This window comes from Hyperoodon ampullatus, assembly GCF_949752795.1.
Source record: "Hyperoodon ampullatus genome assembly, chromosome: X".
Classification (NCBI taxonomy): Eukaryota; Metazoa; Chordata; class Mammalia; order Artiodactyla; family Ziphiidae; genus Hyperoodon; species Hyperoodon ampullatus.
In genome coordinates this window covers 65,490,581-65,516,073 of record NC_136913.1, presented here as the reverse complement: position 1 = coordinate 65,516,073, position 25,493 = coordinate 65,490,581, and the positions used below count along the sequence as shown (strand labels likewise).

The following is a 25,493-nucleotide window of genomic DNA, read 5'->3' as shown; positions in this document are numbered from 1 at the left end:
CTGCAATTTATTCAATACTGAAAAAGTTGTGTGCAGATCTCAAGTTGGTCTTATGTTTTATATTTATAATATATAAATATATATATATATGTAAGCATGCTGGAATGATTAATATTATATATAAATCATCAAGGAAAGTAAAGAACTTGATAACCTGGAATACAGGAAAGAAAATGTATAGGATGGCCACATAGATTAGTGGTTAAGAGTGTGGTGTCTGATTGGAATCTTGGCTCCACTACTGTGGGACTTTGTGTTTTGGTTTCCTCGTCTAGAAAATGTAGGTAACAAGCGGCTGTCTGACTCAAAGGGTATAAGGATTACCTGAGACAATCTGGATAAAGGATTAGTATAGTGCTGGGTATATAGTAAACTCTCAATAAATGTAAATTGCTGTCCTTGTTTTGTCAATATGTCAAAGAAAAGAGGACGGATTAAAAAGCATTTTCAGAATAAAGTCAAAATACGTCACTAGCACTTTCAGGTCAATGGGACTGAATTGGACCCCCTATGAAAAGGTGGAGGGGATCAAATGACGTAGACCGCCTTAGCAACAGGCCCCCAAAGAAGGTGAATTTCTGTACCCAATAGGCATCTGCGCTGCGGAGAAGGCAGCCAATGGATGATGGAAAGAGGAAGAGGGAGGACGCGCCAATTCTGCTGCCTGAGCCTCGGCCCAACAAAATGGCGGCGGCGGCGGCGTCGCTTTGTTTCCGCGGCTCCTGCGGAGGTGGCAGCGGTGGCGGCCTTTGAGCTGTGGGGAGGATCCAGCGCCAGCTGTAGTGACGACTAAGAGTCCAGTGCATTTCTGTCGTAACTGGGCACCGGGGAGCGCAGAGTGGCGCCCTACGGTCGCTGAAGCCGACGAGGCGTTGAAGCGAAAACATGACTGCTGAGCCCATGAGGTAAAACACGACCCCGTCTCACGGATCCCAGTGGTTTCGGCCTACGCGCCTTCTGAGCCGGGTGTTTGGGAAAGCTTTGGCTTGGTGGGTTAGGCATGTGTTTTGCTGAGCGGAAAGAGGCATCGTTTTCTCCTTAGGTGAGGAGGGTTTCGGGGTTTCGGCGGTAGGCTCCAATCCGGGGTGGGGGTGGGGGGGCGCGGCCTGGCGTGTCGGGCGCTTTCTCCAGCCTCCCTGAACCGCGGAGCTTAGTTGGCCTCCTCTGTTTATTCTTTGGTGCTTGTGGAATTGAGACCCTGAAGTGGGAGGCGGTTTTTGGTATCCCGGTCTTTCTTCCTAATCTTTGGGCCTAGAGACTGCTAGGGGAAGAAGGGGGGGGGGGTGGGGGGTGGGAAGAGGGGGAGGGGCGGTCGGGAGGATGTGAGATCCTGGGACGACTTAGTGGCGTTTGGACTGCTGAAGACGGGAAGTAACCCGGCCTTGCGGACTTTTATTTTTTTTTCTGCAGCCCCTGGGGACAAGCCCATTTTGTGGGGTGAACGGGTGGGTCTTGCCAGTATTCCTTCTCTACCCCGGACCCTGAGGGATATCCTTGGATTTACCTCTAGGCAAAGGGATACTAACGCAGGGTTTTGCTTCCAGAGGACCCCAGTGTACTACTTTTTGTGTAGTCCAGCTTTAATGGGTGGTAAGGCAGTCCTTAGATGTTTCTCCACTTTACGGGCAAATTTTGAGCAAACGTAATTAGACCTTATTTTTGTTTATTTATTTATATATTCCAAGAGGGGTGGGGAGCACGTTAACATGGGTTGATGGGAAGTAAGATCTACTTCAAGGAAGCAGTGCCTGGCAGGCCACCTCTTACCAATCAAGCACGTTTATATTAGGTTGAGGCTGCTTTTCTCTTGTGCTTCTGATTTGCCTCTTGATAGTGTCTAAAAATAATGGGTTGTTAATATGAAATGTATACCACTTTTACACAGGTGACTGGCTTGTTTTTCAGACAATTTGACATTTGACTTTTCATCCCTTGTGAATTAAGTAATTTTTCTGTTCTGAGATGTATCCTTGGCGCCTAGTGGCAAAGTAAAATTACAGGGATCATAGATCAGAATTGCATTCATAGTTGGCAAAATATGCTTTTGAGTAACTATTAGGATGGTGTATATATATGTGTGTGTATATATATATGTATATATGTATGTATATATATATACATATATATATACATCATCTTAATAGTATATAGGTATATATGTTTTTAGAGCACTTTACCTAGTGTATAGAATTTGGGAATAAACACATGATATTTACTGTGCCTATTTTTCTGCATTAACAAGCAGTAGATGGAAGATGTTTTCCTTCCTTTGAGGATATATAATGCACTTTAGTTCTTAGATTATAGATCTCTAGTTGTGTAAGGATTGTGGCCTTGGTTTTTGAATTTGTGTTAATTGGTCAAAGTGCAATAAGCCTTTACGTAAGGGGTATTGGGCACATAAGAGGTACCCAGTACAACTTGTTGGTTAGTTATTATCAGGTGTCCATGTTCCTGTACATGAAGGGTGTAACTTACAGTTAAATATGACCTCTAGATTTCACTAAATCTCACAAAGTCTGCCTCTAAAATCATAGCTTGAACTTGGATTTTCTCCCTTTCTTTAGGCTGAGCAAATTAATTATGTATAGACTTTCTGAATAGAATTATTCATTTTATGCCAGGGTCAGTTTTCCTTATGGGCCTTGAATTTTTGTTGATCTTAGTGGTAAGAGTAATAATCATAACTAAAATTGAGTGCTTACTGTTGACCTTTACCTGTGTAATTGTGATTAATTCTCAGAACAACCCTATGGGTAGGTACTTGGTGTTCCCCTTTTTACAGGAGGAAACTGAGGCATAGAGAGATCAAAGAACTTGATCAAAGTTATATAGTTTGTAATTGGTGGAGCTGGAATTGAACCCAGTCTTGACTCCAGAGCTTATGTTCTTAACCACAGGCATTAATACCTCCTTGAGCTGCCAGATATAATGTGATTATGACCATTTTAATTTAGCCCAAGTATTACAATGGAAGAAGTTCATGTTAGCTACTATTGTCATTTGTTGTAGGTCTTTTGAGTTTGTAGGTGTTTATAATATTTTGTCTTTTATGTTCATATGAGATAGTAAGATAACTGAAGCATTTAATTCCAGGAGAATCTTAAGCTATGTGAAAACCCCCTTGCAAAGAACACATGTATAAATGTAAAGAATTAATTTTAAAAAGTGTGATGCTGATTATTTACTATGAAAGTGCTCCAAGTGGGTGTTCAGAAGAACCGTCTCAGTCTGAAGTGTCATTCATCTCAAGCCATAATTGTAGTTAAAGGATAATCTGACAGGTAATGCTTGAGAGAGTTGAACCCACAATACCAAATCACTCTTGATTCTCTTCTAATGTGAGGCAGAAATAGTATGAAAAATTCTATGAATTGTCATTTATTTTACACAATTGTTCCAGATTTTTTCTTTATCAGATCTTCTGTCCAGCACTTAAAAATAGGAGCAAAGATTAGTTTCTAATCTTTACTTACATTTATAAAAAAAGAACATTCCTAGGATTCTGTGGTAAAAAAAATAGCCAAAAGGCAAGAGGGAGGAAAATAAATTGTTGATTTGGCTAAATCATACAGTTGGCTCTGTGTTCTTCCACTCAGTACCGAGGATTTCAATCTGTGGTTGGTTGAATCCGAGGATGCGGAACTGTGGATATGGAGGGCTGACTATGGGACTTGAGCATCTTCAGATTTTGGTATCTGTGGTGGGTCCTGGAACCAACTCCCCTCAGATACCGAGGGACAAATATACACTGAAAAATCAGTGGCTCAGTTTTCAAAGGTTTTGTTATTGTTTTTAAATAGTTTTTTGTTATTTGTTTTGTTTTAAATAAGATTATTTCTTCAGTTTTTTGGCCTGAAAGATCGGCCTCTGATTGACAGATAAACTTTCATTTATTTTTATATAAAGATCTTGGAGATTTGATGGAACTTGTCATTCTAATCCTTATGGCAATTGATTACTTGAAAAGCTGAAAGCAATATAACCAGTATTGGTCTTAAATTTTAAAAGGTAGAAGTGATCCTACTTGAGAGATGTTGGGAAAATGTCTTAGAAAGTGTCTGTTATTGTGGTAGTTCACAATCAGTTGCATACTAATCTATTTTTGAAAAATGTTATCTGTGAAATATGTGCATTCCCACTGTGTGGAAAGTATTAAGCCAGGCCTGTGGCAGCGGAGTACATGCAAATTTTACAAAGGGTTTTGAAAATATTCAAATGCCAGCTGTTTCGTTATGTTATTGGTGGGGCTGAAAAGAAAGACATCTGTGATTTTAATTGTGATCAGGCCAGTTCTCATTATTGGCAACCCTTGGTATAATTGACCATGAGCCTTCACTTTTATATTGTATTTCTAGAGATAAGATAAATGTAGTACTTAAAGGTATTTGTATATAGATTTAGGTGTGTGAAATAATTTTTTCTGTAAGAAATTGTGTGTATTTATGTGCCTATTTCACTTTTGAAATCTGAATAAATTTACGGATTGGGCGACAGAATACAGGCAATTCTTGGGTTTACATGAAGTCTTTTTCCTCCAGAGCTTGAATGTTCTCTTGGACATTGGCAGAAGCTGTTAAAATGGGTTAAGCCATTGGAAAATGATGTATAGCTCTTCCTTTAGGAATGTTGAATATAGCAGGGCAGTAAAAGGAGTGTCTAAGTAGGATCTCTCTGTACATGTATCCTAATGCTTGTCTTATTGGCTTGATAGCTGACATGCAGGATGATTAATCTCCATAGCTCTTCATCTGTAAAATAGGAATAAGTTTAAAAGATACTGATAATGCCTGCAGTTCTGGAGGAGATAACATGGTTATAACAGCGGTTCTTAAGAGACAATAAACTAAAAGCTCTTTGGAGTCTTTGTTAATTTTTAAGTGTTTTAGGAGTGTAAAGAGGTCCTGAGACTAGAAGTTTGAGAACTGCTGGTTGCAGAGGAATGAATGCTTAACTCGGAGCCAAACCTGGGTTTTCTAGTTACAGCTCTGTTGCTCAACTGATTGTTGTGGACAAATCATTCATCTTTCTAGGCCTCTGCTTTGTCATTTACAGAATGAACTTGTACTAGATATTCTACAAAGTTATTAAAAACATAATCCTGGTTATGTTAGTGTCGATCATTTTTTGACTTTGTTTGCCTTTTTGGGGGTAGGGAGAAGAAGTGATGAGGGAAAGTTTCTTTATTCAATGTATGCATATCTTTTTTGCCTTGAAGCTTACATGGTTAGGATACAGGTGTTTTGTTGCTAATATAATCTCATATACTATCACATACACAAACATTTATTAGAACGAAAAAACTTTGCTGGGAAGTTCGTTAGTAATTACTGTGGCTCAGGATATGTTCTGTTTTGAAAGATTACTATATCCAGTGTATTTCTGTTCTTTTATGATTGGAGATGATACTTCTGAAAAGACCTATATTCTAGCTGATTGTGACTTTTGCCCTGGGAAAAGGTTCTATGAATTTTGCTCTCTAGCCACTGTTTTCAGATCCTGTCTCTGAGACTTTGTCTCTGAGTTGTGGCTTGAAGTAGCCATTCTTGGTATCAGTAGTCCAGCTTTCTTGTGAACTGTTACATAAAATATTTGTTTAAGAAATTTATTGGTATGGTAGTGGTGTTCATGTGTATATACCCTATACTCCATATTTTGGAGGAATGCTTTATTAGTTGATCAAATACTTGAGTACCAACTAGGTGCCAGACACTGTACTAGCGTATGCAAAGGGTAAAAGACAAAATTCCTGCCTCTTTAAAGCATTCTTAATCTAAGGAGGGAAATAGTAAGTAAATAAGCAGTGCTAAAATGGAGGTATACTGGTTGTGCTAGGGATCAGAATGAATGAAAGCCTAATTTGGGGGATGTTTAGGAAAGTTTTGCAGAGGAGATGGTATCTGTATTGGGTCTTGAAGGTAAATTAGCAGTTAAGGGTTGGCTGTGAAAAAGGGCAGTCCAGCAGAGGGATTAGTATGGCTAAAGATTAGTCTTATTTTCCACACAGCATAGGAAATAAGACATGTTCACAAATAAATATGAAGCAGGATATAAAGTGCTACATGCTATGTTGGGTAAAAAGTGACTTGCTGTGGGAGTTTAGAGTAGGAAGACATTTCTGATTGGGTCCAGGGAAGGCTTTATAGAGAGGTAGCATTTGGATGTGACCCTTGGAGGATGCATCTACTTTTAACAAAGGAGGCTGGGGGAGGATTTCAGATGTGAGTTACAGCAGCTTGAGCAAAGAAATGTTGTATATATTAGTGTTTTCTAATTGAAAGGAGGTCAACTTAGAGTTTTTAACTCAGTTCCTGGGCAAATATTGTATAACCATGTGCAATTAGTATTTTTTCCAGCTTTATTGAGATATAATTGACATAGCATTGTGTAAGTTTAAGGTGTACAATGTGATGATTTGATATGTGTATATATTTTGAAATGACTGTCACAATAATTACCTTTTTGTTATTGTTGTGGAGAGAACATTTAAGATCTACTCTCTAGCAACTTTCAAGGATATAATACAGTATTGTTAACTATAGTCACCATGCTGTATGCTGTACAGCATATCTTCAGAACTTATTTATCTTACAGTGCAGTTCAACACTTTGATTGCTCGATGATCTTGTAAAAGCCACATGTGCCCTTGTGACTGAGCCCGATAATTTTAATTCAGAAGAGCTATCAAAAGCGTAACCCATTTTCCTTGAAAATTGTGTAGAATTTAATGCACAGATTTTGAATGAGTATGAGTGTTCAAAATGTACCATTAGTTGTCTTTATTTTGGTCATTTGTCAGTTGACTTTTGGGTGACATTTGATTTATAAAATCCAAAAGCAAAAATAGTTTATTTTTGAGTAATACTGGATTTATTTTGCTTATTTGAATTACATCAGTTATTTTTTGGTTTACTTGATAGCATTCTAAACTTAGTTCTGCTATAACACTTGTTTTGAAAGTGAATTTGTTCCAACAAGATTGATGTATTGGGGGACAATTTGAGCATAACACAAAGTTTGCATTTAGTTATTTAGGATTTTGTCTGCAAGTTCAGGGCTCAGCAAACTATGGCCACCAAACAGTGCCCTATTTTTGTAAATAAAGTTTGAACACACCCAAGCCCATTTGTTTACTTTGTCCTGTGGCTGCTTTTGTAGCACAGTCTCAGAGTTGAATAGTTGCAACAGAGACCTAATGGCCCACAGAGCCTAAAATATTTACTATCTGGCCCTTTATAGAAAGTTTGCCCTGGGTGAATGTAGGAAACTGCATCCAGCTGAACTGAGTTACATTAAAATACACGCATATATAGGCACATACCTCAGATATCAACCACCTACCTCAGTTCACCCCTTGTGTTATGAGCCACACCCATCCACATCTATTGTTACAATTTTCCATCCGATTTCAGATAACCCTCCTTCCATCACTTCACAGTAATTCATGAGCTGCAACCCTTCTGATGCCCACTTCCATAAGCAAACTTCAGGTCTTTTTCAAGGTAACATGCCATATTTATTGTTGTACTTGTGTATTTCTTAATCACTTAATATGTGTGAACTGTGTAAAATTGTGCTACCATTTCTATTAGGTTTCTGTCTTTTTAAAAAAAATGTGTCACTGATGAAGTTTTTTCAGTGTTGTGCTTCTAACCCTGTTTTTCCCGTGAATCCTGTGGTGTTTATTGCACAATTTTGCATTACCTGGTGATTTTTAGGAACTCACTTTATATTATTGCAGAACTGACTGTAATTGTCATACTGCAAAAAGTATTGATTCATTCACCAAACATTTCTTGGGTTGTGTGAAGACTAAATGAGTTAATGGACACAAAACACTTAGGTTAGTGTGACATAATAATTACTCAAATATTAGTTGTTACTAATTACTATTGCCATGTGCCAAGAACTGTTCTAAGTACTGCTTAGGTGGACAAGACAAATTAAATTAAGGCTCCCCATGGAGCTTACATTATACCTTACACTATACTTTAAAAAATCGGTACTAATTTACATTTTGGCTAGTAACTCTGTTCCCCCCCCCAACAAAAAATAAGATGTCTTGGTGTTTTTATAAATGATACTTAAAAAATGTCAATCCATGAGACCTTCAAGATGGTGGAAGAGTAAGAGGTGGAGACCACTTTCCTCCCCACAAATACAACAGAAATACATTGACATGTGGAACAACTCCTACAGAACACCTACTGAACGCTGGCAGAAGACCTCAGACCTCCCAAAAGGCAAGAAACTCCCCACATACCTGGGTAGGGCAAAAGAAGAAAGAAAAAAATAGAGACAAAAGAATAGGGACGGGACCTGCACCACTGGGAGGGAACTGTGAAGGAGGAAATGTTTCTATACACTAGGAAGCCCCTTCACTGGTGGAGACAGGGGGTGACAGCGGGGAAGCTTCGGAGCCGTGGAGGAGAGCACAGCAACAGGGGTGCAGAGGGCAAAGTGGAGAGATCCCTGCACAGAGGATTGGTGCTGACCAGGACTCACCAGCCCGAGAGGCTTGTCTGCTCCCCCGCCGGGGTGGGTGGGGGCTGGGAGCTGAGGCTCAGGCTTTGGAGGTCGGATCCCAGGGAGAGGACTGGACTTGGCTGTGTGAACACAGCCTGAAGGGGGCTAGTGTGCCACAGCTAGTCTGGAGGGAGTCCGGGAAAAAGTCTGGGACTGCCGAACAGGCAAGAGACCATTGTTTCGGGGTGCACGACAAGAGGGGATTCAGAGAACCGCCTAAATGAGCTCCAGAGACGGGCATGAGCCATGGCTATCAGAGAGACACCAGAGACGGGCATGAAATGCTAAGGCTGCTGCTTCAGTCACCAAGAAGCCTGTGTGCCAGCACAGGTCACTATCCACACCTCCCCTCCAGGGAGCCTGTATAGCCCACCACTGCCAGGGTCCTGTGAACCAGGGACAACTTCCCTGGGAGAACACACGGTGCGCCTCAGGCTGTTGCAACGTCACACTGCCCTCTGCCTCCGCAGGCTCACCCTGCATTCCGTACCTCTCCCTCCCCCGGGCTTGAGTGAGCCAGAGCCCGCTAATCAGCTGCTACTTTAACCCCGTCCTGTCTGAGCGAAGAACACACACCCTCCGGCGACCTACATGCAAAGGCAGGGCCAAATCCAAAGCTGAAGCCCAGGAACCGTGCAAACAAAGAAGATAAAGGGAAATCTCTCCCAGCAGCCTCAGGAGCAGCGGATTAAATCTCCACAATCAACTTGATGTACCCTGCATCTGTGGAATACCTGAATATACAACGAATCATCCCAAATTGAGGTGGTTGACATTGGGAGCAACAATATATATATTTTTTCCTTTTTCTATTTTTGTGAGTGTGTATGTATATGCTTCAGTGTGTAATTTTGTCTGTATAGCTTTGCTTTTACCATTTGTCCTAGGGTTCTGTCTGCCCCCCCTTTTTTTTCTTTAGTGTAGTTTTTAGCGCTTCTTATCATTGGTGGATTTGTTTTTTGGTTTGGTTGCTCTCTTCTTTCTTTTTTTTTTCTTTTAAATTTTTAATAATTTTTAATTTTAAATCTTAATAACTTTATTTTATTTTATTTTATGTTTCTTTCTTTCTTTCTTTTTTTCCTCCCTTTTATTCTGAGCTGTGTGGATGACAGGATCTTGGTGCTCTGGCCGAGTGTCAGGCCTGTGCCTCTGAGGTGGGAGAGCCGAGTTCAGGACATTGGTCCACTAGAGACCTCCCAGCACCACATAATATCAAATGGCAAAAATATGCCAGAGATCTCCATCTGAATACCAAGACCCAGCTCCACTCAATGATCAGCAAGCTACAGTACTGGACACCCTATGCCAAACAACTAGCAAGACAGGAACACAACCCCACCCACTAGCAGAAAGGCTGCCTAAAATCATAATAAGGTCACAGACACCCCAAAACACACCACCGGATGCAGACCTGCCCACCAGAAAGGCAAGATCCTGCCTCATCCACCAGAACACAGGCACCAGTCTCCTCCACCAGGCAGCCTACACAACCCACTGAATCAACCTTAGCCACTGGGGGCAGACACCAAAAACAGCAGGAACTACAAACCTGCAACCTGTGAAAAGGAGACCCCAAACACAGTAAGTTAAGCAAAATGAGAAGACAGAAAAACACACAGCAGATGAAGGAGCAAAGTAAAAACCCACCACACCAAACAAATGAAGGGGAAATAGGCAGTCTACCTGACAAAAGCTTTAGAGTAATGATAGTACAGATGATCGAAAATCTTGGAAATAGAATAGAGAAAATGCAGGGAACGTTTAATGAGGACCTAGAAGAACTAAACAGCAAATAAACAATGATGAACAACACAGTAAATGAAATTAAAAATTCTCTAGAAGGGATCAATAGCAGAATAACTGAGGCAGAAGAATGGATACGTGACCTGGAAGATAAAATAGTGGAAATAACTACTGCAGAGCAGAATAAAGAAAAAAGAATGAGAATAATTGAGGACAGACTCAGAGACCTGTGGGACAACATTAAATGCACCAACATTTGAATTATAGGGGTCTCAGAAGAAGAAGAGAAAAAGAAAGGGACTGAGAAAATATTTCAAGAGATTATAGTTGAAAACTTCCCTAATAAGGGAAAGGAAATAGTCAAGTAGAGGAAGTTCAGAGAGTCCCATACAGGATAAATCCAAGGAGAAACACACCAAGACACATATTAATCAAACTATCAAAAATTAAATACAAAGAAAAAGTATTAAAAGCAGCAAGGGAAAAACAACAATTAACATACAAGGGAATGCCCAAAAGGTTAACAGCTGATCTTTCAGCAGAAACTCTGCAAACCAGAAAGGAGTGGCAGGACATATTTAAAGTGATGAAAGGGAAAAACCTAGAACCAAGACTACTCTATCCAGCAAGGATATCATTCAGATTCGACGGAGAAATTAAAACCTTTACAGACAAGCAAAAGCTAAGAGAATTCACCACCAAACCAGCTTTACAACAAATGCCAAAGGAACTTCCCTAGGCAGGAAACACAAGAGAAGGAAAAGATCTACAACAACAAACCCCAAACAATTAAGAAAATGGTAATAGGAACATACATATCGATAATTACCTTAAATGTAAATGGATTAAACGCTCCAAGCAAAAGACAGACTGGCTGAATGGACACAACAACAAGACCCCTATATATGCTGGCTAAAAGAGACCCACTTCAGACCTAGGGACACATACAGACTGAAAGTGAGAAGATGGAAAAAGTTATTCCATGCAAATATAAATCAAAAGAAAGATGGAGTAGCAATTCTCATATCAGACAAAGTAGACTTTAAAATAAAGACTATTAGAAGAGACAAAGAAGGACACTACATAATGATCAAGGGATCAATCCAAGAAGAAAATATAACAATTGTAAATATTTATGCACCCAACATAGGAGCATCTCAATACATAAGGCAAATGCTAACAGCCATAAAGGGGAAATCGACAGTAACAATCATAGTAGGGGACTTTAACATCCCACTTTCACCAATGGACAGATCATCCAAAATGAATATAAATAAGGAAGCACAAGCTTTAAATGATAAATTAAACAAGATGGACTTAATTGATATTTATAGGACATTCCAATCAAAAACAACAGAATACACTTTCTTAAGTGCTCATGGAACATTCTTCAGGATAGATCATATCTTGGGTCACAAAACAAGCTTTGGTAAATTGAAGAAAATTGAAATCGTGTCAAATATCTTTTCCAACCACAGCACTATGAGGCTAGATATCAATTACAGGAAAAAGTCTGTAAAAAATACAAACACATGGAGGCTAAACAACACACTAACTAATAACCAAGAGTTCACGGAAAAAATCAAAGAGGAAATCAAAGAATACCTAGAAACAAATAACAATGAAAACAGGACGACCAAAACCTATGGGATGCAGCAAATGCTGTCCTAAGAGGGAAGTTTATAGCAGTACGGTCCTACCTTAAGAAAAAAGAAACATATTAAGTGAACAACCTGACCTTACACCTAAAGCAATTATAGAAAGAGAACAAAAAAACCCCAAAGTTAACAGAAGGAAAGACATCATAAAGATCAGATCAGAAATAAATGAAAAAGAAATGAAGGAAACAATAGCAAAGATCAGTAAAGCTAAAAGATGGTTATTTGAGAAGATAAACAAAACGATAAACCATTAGCCAGACTCATCAAGAAAAAAAGAAAGAAGACTCAGTTGAATAGAATTAGAAATGAAAAAGGAGAAGTAACAACTGACACTGCAGAAATACAAAGGATCATGAGAGATAACTACAAGCAACTCTATGCCAATAAAATGGACAACCTGGAAGAAATGGACACATTCTTAGGAAAGCACAACCTTCCGACACTGAACCAGCAAGAAATAGAAAATATAAACAGACCAGTCACAAGCACTGAAATTGAAACTGTGATTAAAAATCTTCCAACAAACAAAAGCCCAGGACCAGATGGCTTCACAGGCGAATTCTAGCCGACTTTGAGAGAAGAGCTCACACCTATCCTTCTCAAGCTCTTCCAAAATACAGCAGAGGGAGGAACACTCCCAAACTCATTCTACGAGGCCACCATCCCCCTGATACCAAAAGCAGACAACGATATCACAAAGAAGGAAAACTACAGGCCAATAACACTGATGAACATAGATAGAAAAATCCTCAACAGAATACTAGCAAACAGAATTGAACAGCTCATTAAAAGGATCATACAACATGATCAAGTGAGGTTTATCCCAGGAATGCAAGGAGTTTTCAATATATGCAAATCAATCAATGTGATACACTTATTAACAAATTGAAGAATAAAAGCCATATGATCATCTCAGTAGATGCAGAAAAAGCTTTCGACAAAATTCAACACCCATTTATGATAAAAACCCTCCGGAAAGTAGGCATAGAAGGACCTTATCTCAACATAATAAACCCATATATGAAAAACCCACAGCTAACATCATCCTCAGTGGTGAAGAACTGAAACCATGTCCACTAAGATCAGGAACAGGACAAGGTTGCTCACTCTCACCACTACTATTCAACATTGTTTTGGAAGTTTTAGCCACAGCAATCAAAGAAAAAGAAATAAAAGGCATCCAAATCGGTAAAGAAGAAGTAAAGCTGTCACTGTTTGCAGATGACATGATACTATACATATAGAATCCTAAAGATGCTTACTAGAAAAGTACTAGAGCTAATCAATGAATTTGGTAAAGTAGCAAGATACAAAATTAATGCACATAAATCTCTTGCATTCCTATACACTAATGATGAAAAATCTGAAAGAGAAATTAAGAAATTAAGGGAACACTCCCATTTACCATTGGAAAAAAAAGAGTAAAATACCTAGGAATAAACCTACCTAAGGAGACAAAAGACGTGTAAGCAGAAAACTATAAGACACTGATGAAATTAAAGATGATACAAATAGATGGAGAGATATACCATGTTCTTGGACTGGAAGAATCAACATTGTGAAAATGACTCTACTACCCAAAGCAATCTACAGATTCAATGCAATCCCTATCAAACTACCAATGGCATTTTTCACAGAAATAGAACAAAACATTTCACAATTTGTATGGAAACACAAAAGACCCTGAATAGCCAAAGCAATCTTGAGAACGAAAAACGGAGCTGGAGGAATCAGGCTCCCTGACTTCAGACTATACTACAAAGCTACAGTAATCAAGACAGTATGAGTACTGACACAAAAACAGAGATACAGATCAATGGAACAGGATAGAAAGCCCAGAGATAAACCCATGCACATATGTTCACCTTATTTTTGATAAAGGAGGCAAGAATATACAGTGGAGAAAAGACAGCCTCTTCAGTAAGTGGTGCTCGGAAAACTGGACAGCAACGTGTAAAAGAATGAAATCAGAACACTCCGTAACTCCATACACAAAAATAAACTCAAAATGGATTAAAGACCTAAATGTAAGGCCAGACACTATCAAAGTCTTAGAGGAAAACATAGGCAGAACACTCTATGACATAAATCACAACAAGATCTTTTTGACCCACTTCCTAGAGGAATGGGAATAAAAACAAAAATAAACAAATGGGACTTCATTAAACTTCAAAGCTTTTGCACAGCAAAGGAAACCATAAACAAGACGAAAAGACAACCCTCAGAATGGGAAAATAATATTTTCAAGTGAAGCAACTGAAAACGGATTAATCTGAAAAATTTACAAGCAGCTCATGCAGCTCAATATCAAAAAAACAAACTGTGCTCCAAAGATGGGCAAAAGACCTAAATAGACATTTCTCCAAAGAAGATATACAGATTGCAAACAAACACATGAAAAGCTGCTCAGCATCACTAATCATTAGAGAATTGCTGATCAAAACTACAATGAGGTATCATCTCACACCAGTCAGAATGGCCATCATCGAAAATTCTACAAAGAGTAAATGCTGGAGAGGGTGTGGAGAAAACAGAACACTCTTGCACTATTGGTGGGAATGTAAATTGATACATCCACTATGGAGAACAGTATGGAGGTTCCATAAAAAACTAAAAATAGAACTACCAAACGACCCAGCAATCTCACTACTGGGCATATACTCTGAGAAAACCATAATTCATAAAGAGTCATGTACCACAATGTTCATTGCAGCTCTGTTTACAATAGCCAGGACATGGAAGCAACCTAAGTGTCCATTGACAGATGAATGGATAAAGAAGATATGGCACATATATACAATGGAATATTACTCAGCCATAAAAGAAACGAAATTGAGTTATTTGTAGTGAGGTGGATGGACCTAGATTCTGTCATCCAGAGTGAAGTAAGTCAGAAAGAGAAAACCAAATACCATATGGTAACACATATATATGGAAGCTAAAAAAAAATAGTTATGAAGAACCTAGGGGGAGGATGGGAATAGAGGTGCAGACATACTAGAGAATGGACTTGAGGACATGGGGAGGGGGAAGGGTAAGCTGGGAGAAAGTGAGAGAGTGGCATGGGCATATATACACTACCAAATGTAAAATTGATAGCTAGTGGGAAGCTGCCGCATAGCACAGGGAAATCAGCTTGGTGCTTTGTGACCTCCTAGAGGGGTGGGATAGGGAGTGTGGGAGGGAGGGAGACGCAAGAGGGATGAGATATGGGGATATATGTCTATGTATAGCTGATTCACTTTGTTATAGTGCAGAAACTAACACACCATTGTAAAGCAATTATACTCCAATAAAGATGTTAAAAAATGTCTCTCCACAGATTGAAGTTACTTCCTTAAATGTCTAGTCAATGTCTCATTCATCTCATGTACTATTTTATTGATTGATTTTTTGTGAATGTTTTTTATAACTGTAACCTCAGGAGATGAACCTGATCCTACCTTTCGGGAGATAAAGGATAATCATCTCCTGGGACTTCCCTGGCATTCCAGTGGTTAAGACTCTGCACTTCCACTGCAGCAGGAGGGGGTTAGATCCCTCGTCTGGGAAATAAGATCCCCCATGCTGCGTGTGCTGTGCGCCCCCCCCAAAAAAAGAATATCTCCTTTTTACTATATTTCAAAATTAAAAGTTTCCCCAGGAACCTCCCTTGGTGGGGCGGTGGTTACGAGTCCGACTGAGAGTGCAGGGAACGTGGGTTCAAGCCGTGGTTCGGGAAGATCCCACATGCCGTGGAGCAACTAATAAGCGTTTGCGCCACAACTACTGAAGCCCACGCGCCTAGAGCACGTGCTCTGCAACAAGAGAAACCACTGAAGCGTGTGCACCACAACAAAGTAGACACTGCTCGTCTCAACTAGAGGAAGCCCGCGCAGCAATGAAGACCCAACGCAGACAAAAAAAAAAAAAAAAGTTTCCCCAAAATGGGAATATTGTCTTATATAACGTCAATATAGTTAGCAAATTTAGAAATTAATCTTGATACAGTACTGTTTCTAATCTACAGACCTTATTTACATTTTGCCAATTGATTCATAATGTCCTTCATAGTGAAAGACTAAAATATCATTTTTTCTGGTCCAGGATCCAGTTCTGGAACACTCATTGCGTTTTATTTTCATGTCTGTTTAATCTTCTTTAATCTGGAGCAGTTCACTGTGTCTTTTTTTTCCCCTTCCGCTTTTTGAAGAACACAGGCCAGTTAATTTGGGTTTGTCTGGTGTTTCCTTGTGATTATGTATTTTGCTAGGGATAGTATGAAGTGATACGCCTTTCTGAGCACATTTTATCAGGAGGCACATCTTTGCTTTTACTATACTTTATTTTTTTATTATTTTGTAAAAATATTTATTTATTTGGCTGTGTCGGGTCTTTAGTTGTGGCATGTCGGATCTTCGTTGTGGCATGCAGGATCTTTCATTGTGGTGCACGGGCTCTTCACTGTGGCATGCGGGCTCCTCTCTATTTTTGGCGCGCGGGCTCCTGGGCACATGGGCTCAGTAGCAGCACACGGGCTCTAGAGCGCTCGTGCTTAGTTGCTCCGTGGCATGTGGGCTCTTAGTTCCCCAACCAGGGCTTGAATCCGTGTCCCCTGCATTGGAAGGTGGACTCAGCCACTGGACCACCAGGGAAGTCCCTACTATATTTTAAAAATGGTTTTACTTTTAATACTAATATTATCAGCCCACTTTAGAGATTTTGAAGCTAGGCTTGGTTAATTTCTGTAGAGTTAGGGAGAATTTGCCCACCTCTTATTTTTCTTGCCTTTCCCCTTTCCTCAGATACCCCCAACATTCAAAATCAAAACACCCTATTTATGAATTTTCATTGTGTTTTCTGAGTATCTCCTAAAAATAGAGAACTTAGAGTAAATGTTTCATATTACAGTGACTGGACCTGTTACTGTTAAGTATATGAAATAATACATTTCTTTTGAAGGCTGCCTGTAGAGCATCCAACACAGCTTATTGAATATTTCAATTTAGAGATAGAAGGGAAAATATTTGATGGTACTAAATAACTTCAGGACTTTTAAAAAACGCTCAACAAGTCAACACTCTTTTCTCTTAAGGAATCCCTGAGCAGGCATTATCTTTATCTTAATAAACATTTAGTATTCCTCTATTCAAGGCAATTTGTTATTTTTTACATGGGAAAAAGAGATGAACTCAGACAAGTTTCCTCCTTTGAGGAGTTTACACTCCAGTAGGGAGTACTCTTGAGTTTTAAACAAGGAGCTATGAGCAGAATGTGTTGCTCTTAAAGAGAAGTAAAACAATATTCAGTGGGTGAAGAGGGGAAAGAAGACTTTCTTTGAGCTTAGAGTTGTGGTCAGATGAGATTGGAAAGTCATCTGTGAATTATTTTGCAGAGACCTTCAAATTCTTGCTTAGGATTTTTAAAAATATGTATTTATTTATTTTGGCTGTGCCAGGTCTTAGTTGCGGCACGTGGGATGTTCATTGCGGCGTGTTTAGTTGCAGCATGTGGGCTCTTAGTTGCGGCATGCATGGGGGATCTAGTTCCCCGACCAGGGATCTAACCCGGATCCCCTGCATTGGGAGCATGGAGTATTACCCACTGGACCACCAGGGAAGTCTCTCTTGCTTAGGCGTTTGCACTTTATTTATAAACATGGGAAGCCCCTGAATGTTTTGAGCATGGGCGTGACAGATATTTCAGTCTGCTCAACTATGCCAAATATACTGGATTCTGCATCCGTGGATTTAACCAAACTCGATTGAAAATATTTGGGGAAAAAGTTCCAGAAAGCAAAACTTGAATTTGCTGCACATAGGCAACTATTTATTTATTTATTTATTTATTTATTTATTTATTATTATTATTTTTTTTGTGGTACGCGGGCCTCTCACTGCTGTGGCCTCTCCCGTTGCGGAGCACAGGCTCCGGACGCGCAGGCTCAGCGGCCATGGCTCACGGGCCCAGCCGCTCCGTGGCATGTGGGATCTTCCCCAACCGGGGCACGAACCCGTGTCCTCTGCATCGGCAGGCGGACTCTCAACCACTGCGCCACCAGGGAAGCCCTATTTATTTTTTTAATTTATTTTTTTTGGTTGTGTTGGGTCTTCGTTGCTGCGCGCAGGCTTTCTCTAGTTGCGGCGAGTGGGGGCTACTCTTTGTTGTAGTGCACAGGCTTCTCATTGCGGTGGCTTCTCTTGTTGCAGAACATGGGCTCTAGGCACGCGGGCTTCAGTAGTTGCTGTGCATGGGCCCAGTAGTTGTGGCTTGGGGGCTCTAGAGTGCAGGCTCAGTATTTGTGACGCATGGGCTTAGTTGCTCCGTGGCATGTGGGATCTTCCTGGACCAGGGCTCGATCCTGTGTTGTGGTGCACGGGCTTAATTGCTCTGCGGCATGTGGGATCTTCTCGGACCAGGGCAAGAACCTGTGTCCCCTGCATTGGCAGGCGGATTCTTAATCACTGCACCACCAGGGAAGTTCCCAGAGACATAATTTAGAAGTTTTTTAGTTTTATAAGTTTATTTAAGTGATACCATATAATACACATGATTTTGCAACTTCCTTTTTTGGTTCAGTATTGTTTTTGGGATTTTGAGGTAACTTTAGATCTTCACTGTTCAATACAATAGCCATTAACTATCTGTGGCTGTTGAGCACCTGAAATGTGGCCAGTGTGAATTAAGATGTGCTGGAAGTGTATTTGCTCAGAGGATTTCAAAGACTTAGTACAAAAAAAATGTAAAATATCTTTTACTAATTATATTAATTACATATTGAAATAATAATTTGGATATATTGGGTTAAATAAGATTAAAATTAATTTCACCTGCTTTTTCTTTTTTCAAAATGTTGCTTCCAAAAAATTTTAAATTATATTCGTGGCTTACATTATATCTCTATTGAACAAACTGATCTGGAATGCTCACTTTTCATTTCATTAGTTTTGAGTTGAATGTGTATACTACAATTCATCTGTCTACCATTGGTGGGTATTTAGAATTTTTTCTAATTTGGTGCTATTAAAAAGTGTTAGAACATTCTTAAATGTGTCTCCTTTGCACATATGCTGGAGTTTCTTTAGGAGGTCAATTTTATTTTTTATTGTTGATGATTGCCAAATTGATCTCCATATGGTTTTACTAATTTACACTTCCAGTGGCAGTTTGAGAATTTTCTTATTCTATAGTTGTTCACCCTGGCCAATGTGGTTTTGTAGACAACTATAACTTAACAGCTGAAACAAGCATTGGTAATTCTTTAAGTGTGTCAGCTTATTTCTCTTTGTGACTCTTTTGTAATAGTCAGTGCACATAGCCCTTTTTTTCTGCACTATTTATGTTCTGAATAAATAAAAATTGATTTTAAAATTTAGCAGCCATACTACAGATCCTATTATGAGGCAGCTGCAATTCCTGCAACAAAAGCATATCTGTCTTTAAGTGCTGTTAGCTTGAGAAAAAACTTATGGCATCTTTACATGATGGAATACTATACTGCCATTAAAAATTGTTTTAGGAAAATAATGATGCAGGAAAATATTCACTGTATATTAACAGAGGGAAGAGGTTGCAAAGCAGTAAAGTAACCATTCGATTTTGTTTAAAAAATGAAAATGTGGACTAACAATTTCCCCTGTGATTATCTCTGCATGATGGGATTTTAGCTGACATTATATTTTGTACTTCACACTCTTCTTTATATTGCACTTTCTATAGTGGACTTATTAGGGAAGGAGAATGTGGAGGGAGTCCTTAGCAACAATCAGCTAAAACTTCCACATCTGGAATATTATTATAGGCAAGGGAGAGTAAATGAGCTGTAATTGTTCCCATTCTAGATATTAAATATCAGGCTTTCCTTAAGATACAAATGGACCCAACGATATTATTCTATACCCGTTGTTTTTCCAGTATTACAGGAAGTTTTCCAAGAATTGGGGATTGTCATTTAACTTCAGTAAGAAGTCCATTTGCATTTGATGTGTTCTACCCTTGGGGAAAAGAAATAGTGGAAAATGGATTATTCTCCAGTCCTTTGGAATAAAATTCAGACAGTTTGAGCTCTGGTCTCAACTTGCTTTCATTTGGAATTACCTCATGTACGGATAGATTTGGGTTCAAATCCAGTTCTCTTTGTAACCTTTGGAAAGTTACCCAACTTTTGCGTTGTTTTTTTATCTATGCAGTGGAGACAGTAATACCTAAATGCAAATCTTTATGAGCTGTATAGCATAGTGTAAGCGCTTAACAAAATTGAGTTGCTTTATCTCCTCCTTTTCTATTTTTCAGAGTGGATGCACTTAATAGCTGGAGACAGAACTGATTAGGTATCAATTTCATGAAAAGAGGTATGAGTAGCTCTGATGTACATATCAAAAAGTAGAGAAGTTACTTATAAGTTGATTCTGATTTTTCATACCTTCTCCCTCAGGTGTCTATCACCTGGAGCATTGAGTTCACTACATTCTAAAGATAAACCAAACACTGTATTTTCAAAGATTATCTAATCTGTTTATATATCTTTTGCCCTTGGAATGATGATTTTGTTGCTCTTGTAAAAACGTTAATACTATCTCAGACCTTAATCAGCAGTTATCAAAACTCCATTTAGCTAGTGATTGCATTGCAGATTTTATCTGATTCCGTTTTTATTGATTAGGGACATAAGCTTTATTTTTATCTGGAGAGATTTGCTTTTTATAACTCCCTCAAAATTGAGTAGGGGTCCACAAATTAAATGATTAGCTCAATGGCTTGTAGATGGGCTTCCTTAAAGCACTGAATGCTTAGCTATAGGTATAGGAATTATGTGACTTTGTCTTCTCTCAGAAAACCTAGATTTTGTTTTTCTCCCCTTTGCTCTTTACCAAAAGAGAAATGAGAATCTTATTTAAATTGGGTTTCAGTACTCTTTGCATTACAATATATAGGGATATAGATTCACTCTGATTCAAGTTCTAGAGGAAAATAGATTTTCTTACAATGGGCAAAGTAAAACTGCATTTCTCCTTCATCTGAGGATAGTTTGTTTTTTAACCTATTTAAATCTAAATTCATTCCCTTTGAGCTAAAATGTACTTCATCCCGATAAAAACTTTCCAAAGATTTCTTTTTTTGAGGGAACTTAGTATGCTTTTGTTAGAAAATAAAGATAGTGATATAATACTTGCACTTATTAATTTTTGTGTTAAAGTGAATAGAATATATTGAATTTAGATAGATGTGCCTCGAATGGAATAAATCTAAGTTTTTCAAATATTTATGCATATTTCTCACCCTCAACTGATTTTTATTTTCACTTGATTCTGTATAAAACCATTACACCTTTCTCTTTCAGTACAGGGAATATCCGTGGTTCAGTGTTTGCTTTCCCAAGGTATTCTTCAGGAGATTCCTGATTCTCTATCAAACTTTGCTTTTTAAAATGGAGGTTAGTGAGTGTTGGAAATAAGGTTAAGAGTTTTAACCCTAAAGGAAGCTGTATAAAAATTAGATGAAAAAAATTACATGTATGAGAGATTTAAAAGCATTAGGAAATTCACAGTTATAAGGATGGTTCCCCTTTCTTCCCTAGATTATTCCTGGGATACTTAACAGCCTTTTTTACCATTAGATTGTGAGTTCCTTAGGGTCAGGTATTATGTATTTATTTTTTATTGCAATACTAAGTACTCACAATATATTCAGCATTTGGTAAATATTGTAAAATGAATAAGTGAATCTTACTCCTCATGAATAAAAAGTGAAATTTGACTGACTTATGGTTAAAACTCTTAGGTCAGTTTGGGAAGAGTTTAAATGGAAGTTTTTCAGGTAAGTGATATTTGTGAAGCTGACCTGAATTGCCTTTGTTTTGAAATTTTAATGCTTTACAGATGCTTTAAAGGATTTTCCAAAAAGCTTGAACAATTAGAGAGTTACATCTCAACAAAGTTATATCTCTTAAATTAACAAATATCTGATTTGCTTATATTATAACTTCTGGATTATGGCTCATGTTTCCACTGAGGCATCAGCCCACTGAAAGAAAGAGATTGATATGACTTTCAGATGTTAAAGTCGGACTGGAAAATTAGAAACTTAGCCTTTTCTGAATCTCTTTTATTTAGTCTTGTGGAATGATAAGAAAATCATTTAATAGTTAAAGAAGATAAGATATTTACCATTTATTATTTACGATAATACCATTCTGATAGCTGGTATTAGTTTAAAATTTCCAGGATTGGAGCCATCAACTGAAAGAAATGAATGAGGAAGTTTAACCAGAGGCACAAGGAATGATTTGTAGTTTTCGGTGGTAAGACTGTCATAAGAGTTAGGTTACACATACAGCACAAGATACTTAAATGTTAGGATGAGTACACACAGACTAGGAGCGCTAGTCGTCTTGAGATAGGAGGATTAGAGTTGATGTTGAACAGGTTTGTTTGGTTATTTTCTACTCATCTATCAGAATGTAGAACTTACTGATTTTCTCTTGTTTCTTCTTAGTTGAGTCCTTTCTTCATGCTAATCTTTATATAACTTTAATATCTAAGCATTGTTTATATAATTTGTTCGCTTCTGATCAACTCCTTTTGGATTATTCCGTTTACTTCTATAAAGGGATGTTTTCTACAAAATTTAGAACCACTGTTCTGCTTTTTAACTCAAATAAGTTAGATCCAAGTTTTTGTGAAAAAAGAGATTGCCTCCTTTTTGCTTTTAGAGAAATGTTCAATGGTACTCAAGAGATTTTTAGTGGCTCTTTGTATTCAGTATACTTATTTATGAAAGACTAACTTTTAATATATCTTCTTGTTTTGGGACTCAAAGGAAAGGTCTTACATTTTAGTAGTGACTTGTTTGTTGTGGTAAATTTTAGATTCTGTTTTCAGAAAAATAAAATTTATCTTCTAAGATGATTATACTATGGTGCCCATGCTGGATATGCCCTGTCATCTCATATACTTAATTTTTATGTCCTTAGATGGCTAAGAGGCCTGAATGATTTTTTGAGATGATGTAAAAGAGATACCAGTGTTATTTCCTGTTTCAGTATTTTTTGTTCCCCTCCCTTTTTTTCATTTTGTAAATGAACAAAAATTTGTTGTATTCCCAGAAATTCTTCAAGTATAAGATGTTAATAACATTTCCCAAGGGTCAAGAGAAGCATGTGGCTTTAAAAAGTCTAGGTCTTTTAGAGGATACCTAGAGGAATCTCTGAAGAATTTAGAGGGTAGATACCATTTAACTTCCCTTATTTGCAGCACAAGCTTTATACCAGACTGTGTGGTACATTGATCCTTCCTATGTCCCACTATAAAATTACTGTTAAACAATTAATGTTAAATAGAAAGAGTATTACAATAATAAGATTCAGGTAGAGTTGAAGGCTGGAAAAATCTTATTGTAGAGAACAGAAATTGTAATACCATATTGTAAAACCTTGTGCTCTTTGTGAACATGAGGTGTGGACACTTGATTCTTTTTCTTAATACTGAATGTGGAATTTTTCAGAAGCAGAGCTTCATGAAAGGCTTGATATCCTACGGTGAGATACTGGGTAGAAGAAACTTGTGCTTTTTCTACCTCATTTTTAATATCGTCAATCAGTGTTCACTGCTACTTGCCTCCAAAGCACCAAAGTAGCTATCTAGTTTGACAGATGAGTTTTAAAAAGATATAGATAACAGATTTATTTTAATTTCTATTTCTATTCCATAGTTTTATAATCGGTGCTGAACCAAAAAATTCAAGCAGTATGGCAGATCGATTACTTCCTATTCACTGCTTTTAAAGCTAAAGATATTCAAGTAATATCCTCAGATCTTGTTAAAACTTTTAGTTTGAGTCCGTTTTTTCCCTAACTCTTGTTCAGGGTAGAAATTGCATGAAAGGTCTAAATTCTAGTGCAATTGCTGTCAAAAGATCTCTGAACAACTCAGCTAATGTCCAAGTCACTTTCTAAAAATTAACAACTTTATTGATGTAAATCACATACCACAGTCTATCCATTTAAAGAGTACAATTTTGTGGTTTTAGTATACTCACAAATCTGTACAGCCATCAACGGAATATTCATCACTCCAACAAGAAACCCTATACCAATTAGTGGTTACTCCTCATTTTCCCCCATATCCCTACCTCAGATCCTGACAACCACTATTTTACTTTCTATCTCTATGGATTTGCATATTTTGAACATTTCCTGTAAAAGGAATCATACAGTATGTGATCTTTGGTGATTGGCTACATTGATTTAGCGTATTTTCAAGATACAACATCCATGTTGTAGGATGACTCAGAACTTTACTCCTTTTTATTGCTGAAAAATATACATTCATTTCATGGATATTTGGTTTGTTTCTACTTTTTGGTTATTATGAATCATTGCTGCTGTGAGCATTTGTGTATAAATTTTGGTGTGGGCATTTATTTTCATTTCTTTTTGGAATTCTGGGTCATATGGAAACTCTATGTTTAACTTTTTGAGGAACTGTCAAAACTGTTTTTCAGTTTTGTATTGTTTTACAAATAGTAAAGTGTGCTATTTTATGTTCACATCAGCAGTGTATGAGGGTTCCAGTTTTTCCACATCCTCACTAATACCTCCTGTTGACCATCTTTTAAATTATACCCATTCTTTTGGGTATGAAGTAGTATCTTGTGTTTATTTTTACTGTGGTAAAATATATATAACATAATATTTATCACTTTAACCATTTGTAAATGTGCAGTTCAGTGGCATTAAGTACATTCACAATATGTAACAGTCACCACCATGTGTACCCAAAACTCTTTCATCATCCCCAACAAAAAACTCTGTAACCATCTTGATAGTCTCTTTAATAAATGGTGCTGTGTCAATTGGATATCTACATGTGAAAGAAGGTTGGACCCATACTTTACACCACATACAACTAAAAATACCTAAATTTCAGAGCTAAAAGTATAAAACTCTTAGGAGAAAACATAAGGACCTTGGATTTGTCAGTGGTCTCTAAATAAGATAGAAACAACACAGGCAAGAAAAGAAAAATATAGATAATACAGACTTCATTAAAATAAAAAATGTGTGTGTTAAAGGACACTGTCAAGAGAGTGAAGACAACCCACAGAAATAGAAGAAAATGTATGCAAATCATATATGTGATAAGGATTTAATATCCAGAATATATAAAGAAGTTTTGCAACTTAGCACCAAAAAGACAACTCAGTTAGAAAGTGTACAAAGGACTTGAATAGAAATCCCTTTACTTTTTTAAAAAAAATTGTGATAAAATACACATAACATAAACCTTTTTAAAGTGTACATTTCAGTAATGTTAAGTACATATTTACATTGTTGTGCAACCAATCTCCAGAACTTTTTCATCTTGGAAAACTGAAACTCTAGGGACTTCCCTGGTGGTTCAGTGGCTAAGACTCCACGTTCCCAGTGCAGGGGGCCCGGGTTCGATCCCTGGTCAGGGAACTAGATCCTACATGCTGCAACTAAGAGTTCACATGCCGCAGCTAAAAAGATCCCGCATGCCGCAACTACGACCTGGCACAGCCAAATAAATAAATAAATATTTAAAAAGAAAAAACCCCACAAAC

General features: G+C 37.9%; 1 protein-coding gene across 1 annotated transcript in view; it reads left to right on the top strand.

Moving 5' to 3' along the window:
- Window positions 1-7,444: 7,444 nt before the first annotated feature.
- The window catches only part of ATRX (ATRX chromatin remodeler), a gene marked incomplete at both ends in the record, with an annotated part of 226,447 nt that continues 208,398 nt past the window's right edge, over window positions 7,445-25,493 (top strand). The window contains 2 exons of the mRNA XM_079728059.1: window positions 7,445-7,502; window positions 20,240-20,291. Coding sequence (XP_079584185.1) covers window positions 7,445-7,502; window positions 20,240-20,291 — 110 coding nt within the window. The remainder of the gene's footprint in view (window positions 7,503-20,239; window positions 20,292-25,493) is intronic.